General features: G+C 36.7%; 1 protein-coding gene across 3 annotated transcripts in view; it reads left to right on the top strand.

Annotated features, from left to right (window-relative positions):
* The window catches only part of BOLL (boule homolog, RNA binding protein), a 69,841-nt gene that overhangs the window by 701 nt on the left and 57,814 nt on the right, over positions 1-11,326 (top strand). For all 3 annotated transcript variants that reach the window (XM_045295013.1, XM_045295015.1, XM_004701521.2), the window contains exons 2-5: positions 1,716-1,859; positions 6,049-6,140; positions 8,003-8,057; positions 8,770-8,845. In XM_045295013.1, the coding sequence (XP_045150948.1) occupies positions 1,716-1,859; positions 6,049-6,140; positions 8,003-8,057; positions 8,770-8,845 (367 nt within the window). The remainder of the gene's footprint in view (positions 1-1,715; positions 1,860-6,048; positions 6,141-8,002; positions 8,058-8,769; positions 8,846-11,326) is intronic.

The raw sequence follows: 11,326 nt of genomic DNA, 5'->3' as shown, positions 1-11,326 counted from the left end.
CCTCTGGCTCCCGCCGGCCAATCAGCGCCCGCCACGCAAGGCCCGTCGGGCCGCTGCGCAGGAGGCCGAGGCTGGGTCGGTGCCGTTGAGGGGTCCCGCCACCGCTTCGGGCCGCTTCGCAGAGCAAAATTTCCCGCTGGTTAGCCTTCTTCTCCCTCCCGCACTTTGGTGGGGAGGGCGGGGATCCTCGGGCCAGCGCCCAGGCCCACGATGACCCGAGGGTTGCCGACGACGGCGTCTCCGCGGCCATTTTCCCCGGCGCCTCGACTTGCTGGCCTCGAAGGGGACAGAGCGCCGAGGCCGTGACGGCGACGGTTAGCCTCTCTCGTTGTTTTCATTGGCGAACGTGGACGGTCGGTGTGGGAACCTGACTCGGGAGGTGACTTTGTATCAGCCTCTGTGCTGGCTGGCTGAGTCGGCACGCGACCCTCACTCTTAACCCTCTTCCCTTCGGGGACGCCGTCGTGCCCTTGAGAAAGTGTTCCCTGTGAAACTTGAGACTTGGCTCTTAGACTCAGTGCTTCACCAGGCTCCAAGGAGCGAAAAGGGGGCCCCTGAGCGAACGGGTTTGCTCAGGACACTATTACGTGTCCGGGGTTCTTCGGTCCTCCACTAATCGTTCCTGGTCCCCCGAGACGGGTCTGCCGCGGTTTTAGACGCTGTGTTACAGCGAGTGGCTGGGCGAGACGGTCATGTGCTAGAGAGGGATGAGCAGTCAGCGGGAAAGCAAAGCGCTGCAACCACAGGCAAACTTAGAAACTGGAGAATGACGTGAATTGAATGTAAAAAGTTGACACTTTTCTATTTTCAGTGAGGCTCCCTAGTTTCTCAAGGTTGGAAATACAGCACTCTGCTCACTTCCGTTCGTTTCATCTGCTTCTCAATGAAATACGGTGGAAACGGACTTGTATTCAAACTTGAAAACGAATGAGGGGTGTTTTTTTTTGTTTTTGAATTTTATCATTTTTCCCATCTTTTCTTCCATTGTTTTATTGGGGGCTCTAACAGCTCTTACCATAATCCATACATACATCCGTTGTGTCAAGCACATTTGTACATTTGTTGCTATCATCATTCTCAAAACATTTTCTTTCTACTCGAGCCTTTGGTATCAGCTCCTCATTTTTTTCCCTCCCTCCTCCACCGTCCCTTCCTTACAAATCCTTGATAATTTATAAATTATTATTTTTTTTCTTGTCTTAACACTGACCGCTGACTCACTTCACCCACTTTTCTGTTGTCTGACCCCCTGGGAGGGGGTTATATATCGATCATTGTGATCGGTTCCCCTCTTTTTTGCCCCACCTTCCCCTTACCCTCCTGGTATCGATACTCTCAATATTGGTCCTGAGGGGTTTATCTATTGGCCTGCAAACTGCCAGATCAATTCTGAGGACATCAAGGTTTAGTTGATTTGTGCCAGGCCAGATTTGTGCCAGGCCAGGTCCCATATGCCCAATTTTCATTCTCAGAATTCTTCTAGATTTTAATATTTATCCCTAAGCTTATTTTCCGTAATTAAGAAGCTTGTAACTCAAAAATACTCTGTTTTTCTGCTACCGAAAATGATTAGCTCTAATTGTAACCATCATAATATTTAAGTAATAGTAAAGTCTAAAACACTACATTTTGTTTAAGTGTCTTTTTGAAAAATGTATCTTATCCTATATCAAAACTTAAACTAGTGTAAAATTAAAGACAATTTTATTTTATAGCAAACATCAAATCAGACGCAAACAGATTCATTATCTCCATCCTCTAATCCCGTGTCACCTGTGCCTTTGAATAACCCAACAAGTGCCCCAAGATATGGAACAGTGATCCCTAATCGCATCTTTGTAGGAGGAATTGACTTTAAGGTACCTATTTATAATGTAACCAAGTATTTTTGTACATTAGAAGTTGTTTTATTTCTCAGAAATGTGTCTCCTTATGCAGCTATAAAAATACTATATTTGCATAATGATCAATTTGTTTCAAATTGTCTTAAGACAAGTAACTTTTTCAACAACCATGTATCTATAGAAAGGTATATATATATAATTGTTCAACTTTACATACTAGGAAGCTATGGCTCATTAATTTAACATAATTAAGTTCCAGTCTTAGGTAATCACTGGCAGAGTGAAGACTAGGCTGTTTCCTGACTCAGCTCCTTATTCTTCATTTCAATATACTATATTAATATACTTTCTTGAGTAAAATTCTGGTAGCCCAAATACAAAAACAGAGTAGCCTTCTGCAACTCCCTTTTTACCTGTGTAAGAATTTTACATATAAGAATTTCCTGATCATGTATGGATTGTGGTAAGAGTTGTACAAGCCCCCAATAAAATGAGGTTTTTTTAAAAAAAAGACTTTCCTGATCAAACTTTTATATGATTCAATTAAGGATTGAATCACCCAAAAATGTCTAGTGCCATTTTCAGAATAAAGGATTGTAACTGTTCAGTTCTGTCAAGTTGGTCGCGACTTCTACTGGTTTTATGTACAACAGAATGAAACACTGCGTGTTCGTAAGCCATCCTCACAAGTATCGTGTTTGATTTCATCCACTGCACCAATCCATCTCGTTGAAGGTCTTCTGCCTTTTCACTGACCTACTTTAACAGTGGAGATGTCGTGGTTACAAGTTGGGTACTGATCAAAGTGAGCAGTTCAAAACCACCAGCCGCTCTGCAGGAGAAAGGGCTTTTGACTGATATGAAGAGTTCCAGTCTTAGAACCCCATGGGTGTAGTTGTACCCTGTCCTATAGGGTTGCTATGAGTCGACATCGCAAGCAGTGAGTTTGGTTTTATTTTAGTTTTCTACTTGACCAAACATGATGCCCTTCTCTAGAAAGTGGTCTCTATTGATAACATGTTCAAAGTACTTGTGATGGTGGTATATTTAAATCATATAATCGACCATTGGACTACTGCTAAGAAACATAGTTTGTAAGTATTTTACAGCACTCCCATATATGGGGTAGTGAGAACCACTTATTTGGAAATGGAAAGCATACTTGCCTGTAAATGGAATCCCCTTACTTCCAAATGGATATATATGTATATAGAAAGACTTCCAAACGTCTATATTACATACTGGAAATTATAGAAAGAGTTGTATTTTGTAATTTAAGAAATCTTCGTGCCTTTGTAGCTCACATTTCTTTATATTCAGATGCTCTAATCCATGCCGGGGACCCAGAAGAAAGGCTTGGCAGTCTACTTCTGAACAATGAGCCATTGAAAAGCCTGATGGGGCACAGTTCTAATGTGACACACACCCAGTCATCATGGTTGGAATAGACTAGACCAACTCCATCCTGTCAGTTCCAACACAAAGCATCCCTATATAGGGGTTTCAAAGCTGCAAATCTTTAGGGAGCAGACAACCTCATCCTTCTCCTGAGGAGCAGCTCGTGGGTTTGAACTGCCAACTTTGAGCTTAGCTACACAACAGCATCACCAGAACTGGTTATTTTCATATAGTCAATCTCCCACAATTTAAATGGAATTATTTTTTCCTGTTCAAGAAAATATCATAGTTTTGTATTAAGCAAAATCATGACTATTTCAGTAAATGATTATTTCAGTAACATTATTTAAATGATTTCTCATAAAATGCTTCTTTGTAAATAGATTTTGTTTCTGTGGGAAATAATGACAGTCAAAAACATAAATCTGGGTATTCTTGTTCAGAATTAATTTGTATTATAATAGCATAGTATGTTTTTTTAAATATATCATCAATAAATAAAAGATGTGTATGGTATCTTCAGTCATTGAAGCACATGATCTACAATGTGAATTTTGGAATATATTTCAGTGCAATCACAATTTTAAGGTAACTTCTAGGGTTTTTTCCTTTATGCCCTTGTGAAGCAACAGCTTACTGTAGAAGAAAAAAGTCTCAAATTTTTCAAACCTCTTTTAGTTAGACGCCTACAACTTGTCCCTTTTTAATTATCACAAACACCTTTTCATGTCCTTATTCCGCAATGAAGAAACTGAATGATTCATTATCCCTGGGTAGTTTTAAGTAATTTTTTTCAAATCTCTTTAACACCAGTCTTTAGTGTAGCATTGACTCTATTATGTGTTTATTGAAATACGTGGTTGTCATCATCCAGCTGAGCAGGTTTTTATGCTGCCATCTAAAAAGCAATACAAGTAAGGTCGCAGTAGTGCTCAAGAGGGAAAGTTCTGTGGCTACACATGGATCTTTTCCCATGTGTGTAAAGAGGGCCATGTAAGAGTGCTCTTGAGGATAAACAGTTCTAGCCAAAACAAAAGATGGTATGACAACAAGATTTAAGGTGGATACTTTGAGAAAAGGTATTATGAGTCTAGTATGAGGCGATTTCTGGTAAAACCAAGTATGCAAACACCATCTTTGTAGATAACTTATACGCTGTAGGTCTCGATATGATTTAAATTTTAATATAAAAATGTTTATTTCACTGAAATGGATATTGAATACAGATTATCTGATAACTAAATTAACTTGTAGCTGGGGGTTTTTTTGTGCTCAGTGAATTTAGTCAATCACATAAAGATAATTATCTCATGGCACCATTGCCATCAAGGGCAAACCCAAGAAAAATCGTTTTCACACTAAAAGAATCAAGGCTATGACAAGGCTCCGGGGCATGGGGGATGTGGGTGGGGTTGGGAAAGAGGGAAGGTGGGAGAGAAAAAAGAAGAAAAGAAGCAAGAACCACCAACACGGGGGTTGACTGGGACACTCGCTGCTCCGACGTGATTGGTGGTGCAACTCTGCAAAGTATTGTTTTCTTTTTTTTAATCGTTTTATTAGGGGCTCATACAACTCTTATCTCAATGCATAGCATCAATTGTGTAAAGCACATTCGTACATTCATTGGCCTCATCATTCTCAAAACTTTTTGGTCTCCACCTAAGCCCTTGGCATCAGTTCCTCATTTTTTCCCATCCCTCATGAACCCTTGATAATTTATAAATTATTATTTTGTCATGTCTTGCCCTGTCCGACGTCTCCCTTCACCCACATTTCTGTTGTCCGTCCCCCAGGGAGGAGGTTATGTGTAGATGCTTGTAATCGGTTTCCCCTTTCCAACCCACCCTCCTTCCACCCTCCCAATATCGCCACTCACACCACTGGTCCTGAAGGGATCATCCACCCTGGATTCTGTGTTTCCAGTTCCTATATGTACCAGTGTACATCCTCTGGTCTAGCCAGATTTGTAAGGTAGAATTGGGATCATGATAGTTGGGGGGGGGGGCAGGGGGAAAGTGCAGGAAGCATTTAGGAACTAGAAGAAAGTTGTATGTTTCATTGTTGCTACATCGCACCCTGGCTGGCTCATCTACTCCCCGAGACCCTTCTGTAAGGGGATGCCCAGTGGCCTACCAATGGGCTTTGGGTCTCTACTCTGTACTCCGCCTCTCATTCACAATGATATGATTTTTTGTTCTGATGATACCTGATCCCTTCAACCCCTTGTTATCACACAGGCTGGTGAGCTTCTTCCATGTGGGCTTTGTTGCTTCTGAGCTAGATGGTTGCTTGTTTACTAACTTGTAGCTGTTATTACAAGTTGCATTCCACTGTTTTTGGAAATATGTGCCTTTCCCAAGACTCAACTCTTCCTGAAAGCTGATTAAAAGAGAGCAACTGGGATAGGCCAACATAACCTAGTGTTTTTACCACAACTACGGGCCTTCTTAAGCCACAAAGTCTGTAATAGTATGCACTGAGTATATATTTATAGCCAGGCCAAATCCAAATTGTTTTTAAAAACTAGACAATAAGAACCATTGAAAGAGTCATTTAGAGTGTGAGTTCTATGTGATTTTAAAATAATTCTTAAAATTTTTTATATATATCAGTTTAGCAACATTATTACTGTATATAGCAAGGTTTTTGTTTTTAAAACCTAATAAGCATACTGTCTTTATAATAAGGGATATTGTTATATCTATATTATTCTTTGTAATATTTTATCTCTTAAAAATAAGCATAAGAATTGTTGCATCTTTTTTCAATTAAACATTCTTTTCATGTTTGCTTTTCATGCCATTAGACAAATGAAAATGATTTAAGAAAATTTTTTTCCCAGTATGGGTCTGTAAAAGAAGTGAAGATTGTAAATGACAGAGCTGGAGTGTCCAAAGGGTTAGTATCTCTAAGGATAGTATGTAAAATTACCAACTGTATTAAATCGATAGATTTTGTTTACTAATTTACTTTGGTTTCTTTTATTGTTTTTTCCCAACAATTTTATTGTCGTGTAATTTACATATCATACAATTTAATGGTTCAATCACATCAAAAAGAGTTGAGCAATCATTGCTTTCTTTTATTTTTAAAATTGTATTCAATCTTTGTTCCCCTTATTTGTTACATGTACTCGCTAATGTTTGTGTGTGTACATGTGTCTACATATAAGGTCTATAGTGTTCCTTCATTTGTTGGAAGGCAGTTCTTGCTGGACTGAGCAACCATTTCAGGTAGCAGGGACTTGATATTGAGTACTTAGTGTCCAGCTGATGGAAGCAGATATGTGAAGCATTGTATCCCCGCTCTACACTACAGAGAACACTATCTTGCAGCAGCTGACACTGAGGAATGGCTGTTGGCTGTGCCTCAGAGACGGACTAGGGAACTAATGTGAGGAAAATGACTAACGAGATGAATTCTTATTGCTGTATTGTGAAAAATTAAAAAGTAGTATAATTTGCGAGGAATATCTAATTATCTTAAAGCTGTTTTAGTGGATCAGTGTGTATAAACACCAAATTTCAGAGAGGGAATGGGTGATTTGCATGGTGCATTCATTTAAAGGAGTTTGACTACAAAGTGAAAAATAGATGGCAGTGACTATGAATAAAGGATTGTATTTTTTTTCTTTAAAGAAAGATAATATATTTATAAGCACAAGAAAAGATAGCAATGAGATAGAAAAAAATTAGTGAGAAACCTAAATGTAACAGGTGGACATTCTGAAAGAGATGAGATCCCAAAGAGAGGGTATCTTTAAGCAGATGAGATAGTGCCTCAGATTGCAAAATAATATAAAGATAAAGTAAAATTATTATCACTTTTGTTTGGCTAATAGAATTTGTATTATATTGTGCATATCCATATTTTCTCATTTAATAAACACATAAAAATGTAAACTGCATTTTATGCTTTTCCACTGGGTGGTGTACGTGTTCTACCAAAAAAATGTAATGTAAAAATATGTCCACTCTTGTTTCACGTTTGAACTAACAGAAAAAAAGAAATTCCTTTGTGAAAAATAAAGAACAGTATATATAATCCAACAATTATAAATTGGAGAATATAGCAGCCAAGGAATTTAGCATCATTCAAAAGAGTTTCCTAAAATTTCATATATAAAGATATTGTGGTTTGGTGGAATAAACTTCACTTCTTTCTCTATTTTTGCCTTTGGGACATGGTGTATGTTATATATTTCTATCTTTTAAAATGAACTTACATAAATTGCATGCTTAAGGTAACAATTACATGAAAAGTATTCACTGTACATGAGTTTATATAGTACATATTTTAACTTGTATAAGGAGAAATATACTAACATATACATTATTTATATTTCTAATAATAGTTATATAGTAAGTTATTGTGTTGAAATTTTTTTCTTTAAATTTTTAAGGCTTCTTCCCCCTCCCCATATTTCTATTTAAATTAAACTCCTGTTATTTTAAAAAGAGCTTATTGTTCTGAAAAAATATTCATTGCATCCCAATTTATAAGTCAAATCAAGACTCTTTCATGCTTTCCTGGCTTAGAGACAGCTTATCGCTAAAACTTACAAAATCCCTGTTTTCTGTTAGTCCCCTATCTAAACTGTCTGTTAGTGACAGTGTTAAGCTATGACTGTTACCCCTAACTTTTCATACTGGCATACCATAGAAAGATATTCACTCCTATTGTGGCCTATACATGAAAGTTTTACAGTGTTAATATAACAGTAATATGAGTTTAAGAAAACAATTCGTCTTTTTATCTAGGTATGGTTTCATCACATTTGAAACACAAGAAGATGCACAAAAAATTTTACAAGAGGTAAGAGCTTTTGATGTATTTAACATCACTGTTAGAAGTTCTTTCTTTGAAACTTATCCCTCAAAATGTTTATTTTAATAGCAGAGTGCTAATAAAATGATAAATTACTTTTTAATACTAATTTATGTGTACTGTAAGATTGGCTTTGATTTTAAAAAAATCAAAACAAAACAAAACCTTTCACAAAAAGGTTAAAGTGAACATTTATCTGCAGAAAAACATATTCTAGATCATTACATGGATGTGGTATTGAAATTTTAATTTAGTTTTTCATTTTATTAATTTAAACTTTTATAAAATGCTAGTGGGATTTAAAATTACTTAAGAAGGCTATAAGCAAGGATTCGTAGAGGTCACCTGAAATTATTCTCTTTCCATGGAATATTATGTAAGAGAAAAATATTTATTTAGTCAGCAGTTCAGTGTAATAAATTTTAAGTTATGGCAAATGTAGCATTTACTTTTTAATAGAGAAAATAGAATTTGAGTAATACATATTAAGTCATATATTTCATATATGGAACTAGGGGTCAGAGCATTGGAGCCAAATTTGGGAGCCAAATATTTTTGAATTCCAATTTCCATTTTGACTGTGCTTTTCTGCCTTCAAAAAATATTATAGTCTGAATTTTTAAAGTTCTTTCCACTAGTTTTTCCATAATAGTTTTATAATAGTGTCAAAATAATCAAATTATTTTTTTGTTTGTTTTAGGCAGAAAAACTTAATTATAAGGATAAGAAACTGAACATTGGTCCCGCAATCAGAAAACAACAAGTAGGGATACCTCGTATGTATTAAGTTCTAATATTTTTGCAGTAGTTTTCATGGTTTTTTTTATTTTGAAAAATTAAATGTTTTATAGGACTTCATTAAAATACCAAGTTTTTCACTTATTTTAGGAAAAATGGAAGCCAAATGGATATTTTTTACCACGTATCAATATGTGTATTGGATTTTAAAGAGCTAGGAAATTTCACATAAATAATTATTTTCCACATAATTACATCTTTAAAGGAAAAAATTATGATAAAAGTAGCACTTATGATAGCAAAAATAATACACAATTAGAATTAATCAGTAAAAATACTGAACATGAAATATAGAACTAATATCAGAAACTCTAGCTCCATGGTATGTTCTGTAATCTCACAATACATAAATAGCTGTGTTATGTGCCTTTCTTTAATTTCTATAATATTTTCAACTCTACTATTCTTTTTTCTCGTCTTCTTTAGTTACCTCAATAGTTATTTTTACCTATTATATATATATTTTTTAATCTCTAGCAGAGTCTTTGACTAGAAGAAGAAACTTAACATAAGATTAGGATTAAAATGCATCATTTGTCATTAATGTCCTAATGTCTACTGGGCTGTTTAAAGTCTTACGTGCTTAGTACACACCAGGTAACAAAATTAACTGCTGATTTGAGCATTACCTTTTTGGCTTCAAAGTTAACAGATACGAAGTTTCATTTTGACTTAGTTAAGTGTTAGCTAAAGGTTAGTAGTTGAAAGTAGAGTGACCAAAGTATGGCAATATGCTGAACATTTTCAAACTGCTGCTGTTAGTTGAAGGAGAGGATTCCAGGGCTGGTGCAAATATGTAATATACTCAGTTGCTGAGTGGTCATTATTCATCCAAAATACTTTTGTTTGTCCTTTTGGCAGTCCATAGTAATTCAAACTCATTGATTCTTCAGTCTTCCTTATCCCATCCATGTCCAACTTTCACATGCATATGAGGCAATGGAAAATACCATGGCTTGGGTCACGTGCACCTCAGTCCTCAAAGTAACCTTTACAACATTCTAAAGAGGTCTCGTGCAACATATTTACCCTATGCAATGTGCCTTTGATCTCTGGATCCAAGCAAGATGAAATTCTTGACAACTTTGAACTTTTCTCTACCATTATGTTATCTATTGGTCCAGTTGTAAAGATTTTGGCCTTCTTTACATTGAATTGTAAACCATATTGAAGGCTACAACCCTTGATCTTCATTAGCCATATTCCAAATCCTCCCATCTTTCAGCAAACTAGGTGGTGTTATCTGCATATCGAAGGTTTGTTAATAAGCCTTCCTCCAATCCTGAGGCCACATTCTTCTTCATATAAGCCAGCTTCTCTGATAATTTTCTCAGCATACAAATTGAGTATGGTGAGATGATGCAGCCCTGATGAACCCCTTCCTGACATTAAACCAGGCGGTTAGTCCCTTGTTCTGTTCGCACAACTGCTTCTTGATCCATGTTCAAGTTTCACATGAGCACAATGAAGTGTTCTGAAATTCCCATCCTCAAGGATATCCATAGTTTGTTATGATCCACACAGGGTAATTCCTTGATTTAGTCAATAAAACATCTTTCTGGTATTCTCTGCTTGGAGCCCCGATCCATCTGACATCAGCAATGATTGTTCCACGTCCATGTCTGAATCCAGTTTGAACCTCTGGAAGCTCCCTGTCAATATACGGCTACAATCATTGTTGGATGATTTCAGCAAAATGTTACTTGAATGCAATATCAACGATTTTGCTCTATAATTTAAGCATTCTTTTGGGTCACCTTTCTTTGCAATGGGTACAGACATGAATCTCTCCATATTTAGTCAGTCAGCCAAGTAGCCATCTTCCAAATTTCCTGGCATAGACAAATGAGTGCTACATCAGTGTTTCCAGTGCTTCATTGGCTTGTTGAAACATTTCAATTCCTGGGGCCTTGTTTTTGGCTAATGTTTTTGTGCAGCTTGAACATCTTTTTTCAGCATCATTGGACTTGCTCATGTCAGCCAGTTCTTTGTTGTTCAGTAGCTCTGTGTATTCTTTCCATCTTCTTTGGATGCTTCCTGCATTGTTAGTATTGTGCCCATGAATCTTTCAAGATTGAAACTTAAGGTTTTGAATCTTCTTTCTAAATTTCTTTCAGTTTGAGATATGCAGAGCAAGTTCTTCCTGTTTGTTTTCCTAGCTCTAGGTTTTTGCACATTGCATTATAATATTTTACTTTGTCTTCCCTTTGATATTTTCTTGTTTTTCTTGTCTAAAATTTTTAAATGATTTTATTAGGGGTTCATACAACTCTTATTACAATCCATACATACATCAATTGTGTAAAGCACATCTGTACATTCATTGCCCTCATCAGTCTCAAAACATCTGTTCTCCACTTAAGCCCCTGGCATCAGGTCCTCTTTTTTTCCCCTCCCTCCCCGCTCCCCCCTCCCTCATGAACCCTTGATAATTTATAAATTATTATTTTGTCATATCT

The sequence above is a fragment of the Echinops telfairi genome, unplaced genomic scaffold, assembly GCF_000313985.2.
Source record: "Echinops telfairi isolate 266 unplaced genomic scaffold, ASM31398v2 ScPeMD7_3;HRSCAF=10, whole genome shotgun sequence".
In the NCBI taxonomy this organism is placed as follows: Eukaryota; Metazoa; Chordata; class Mammalia; order Afrosoricida; family Tenrecidae; genus Echinops; species Echinops telfairi.
Note: the sequence above shows the minus strand (reverse complement) of the source record. Positions and strands in the feature narration are given on the sequence as shown.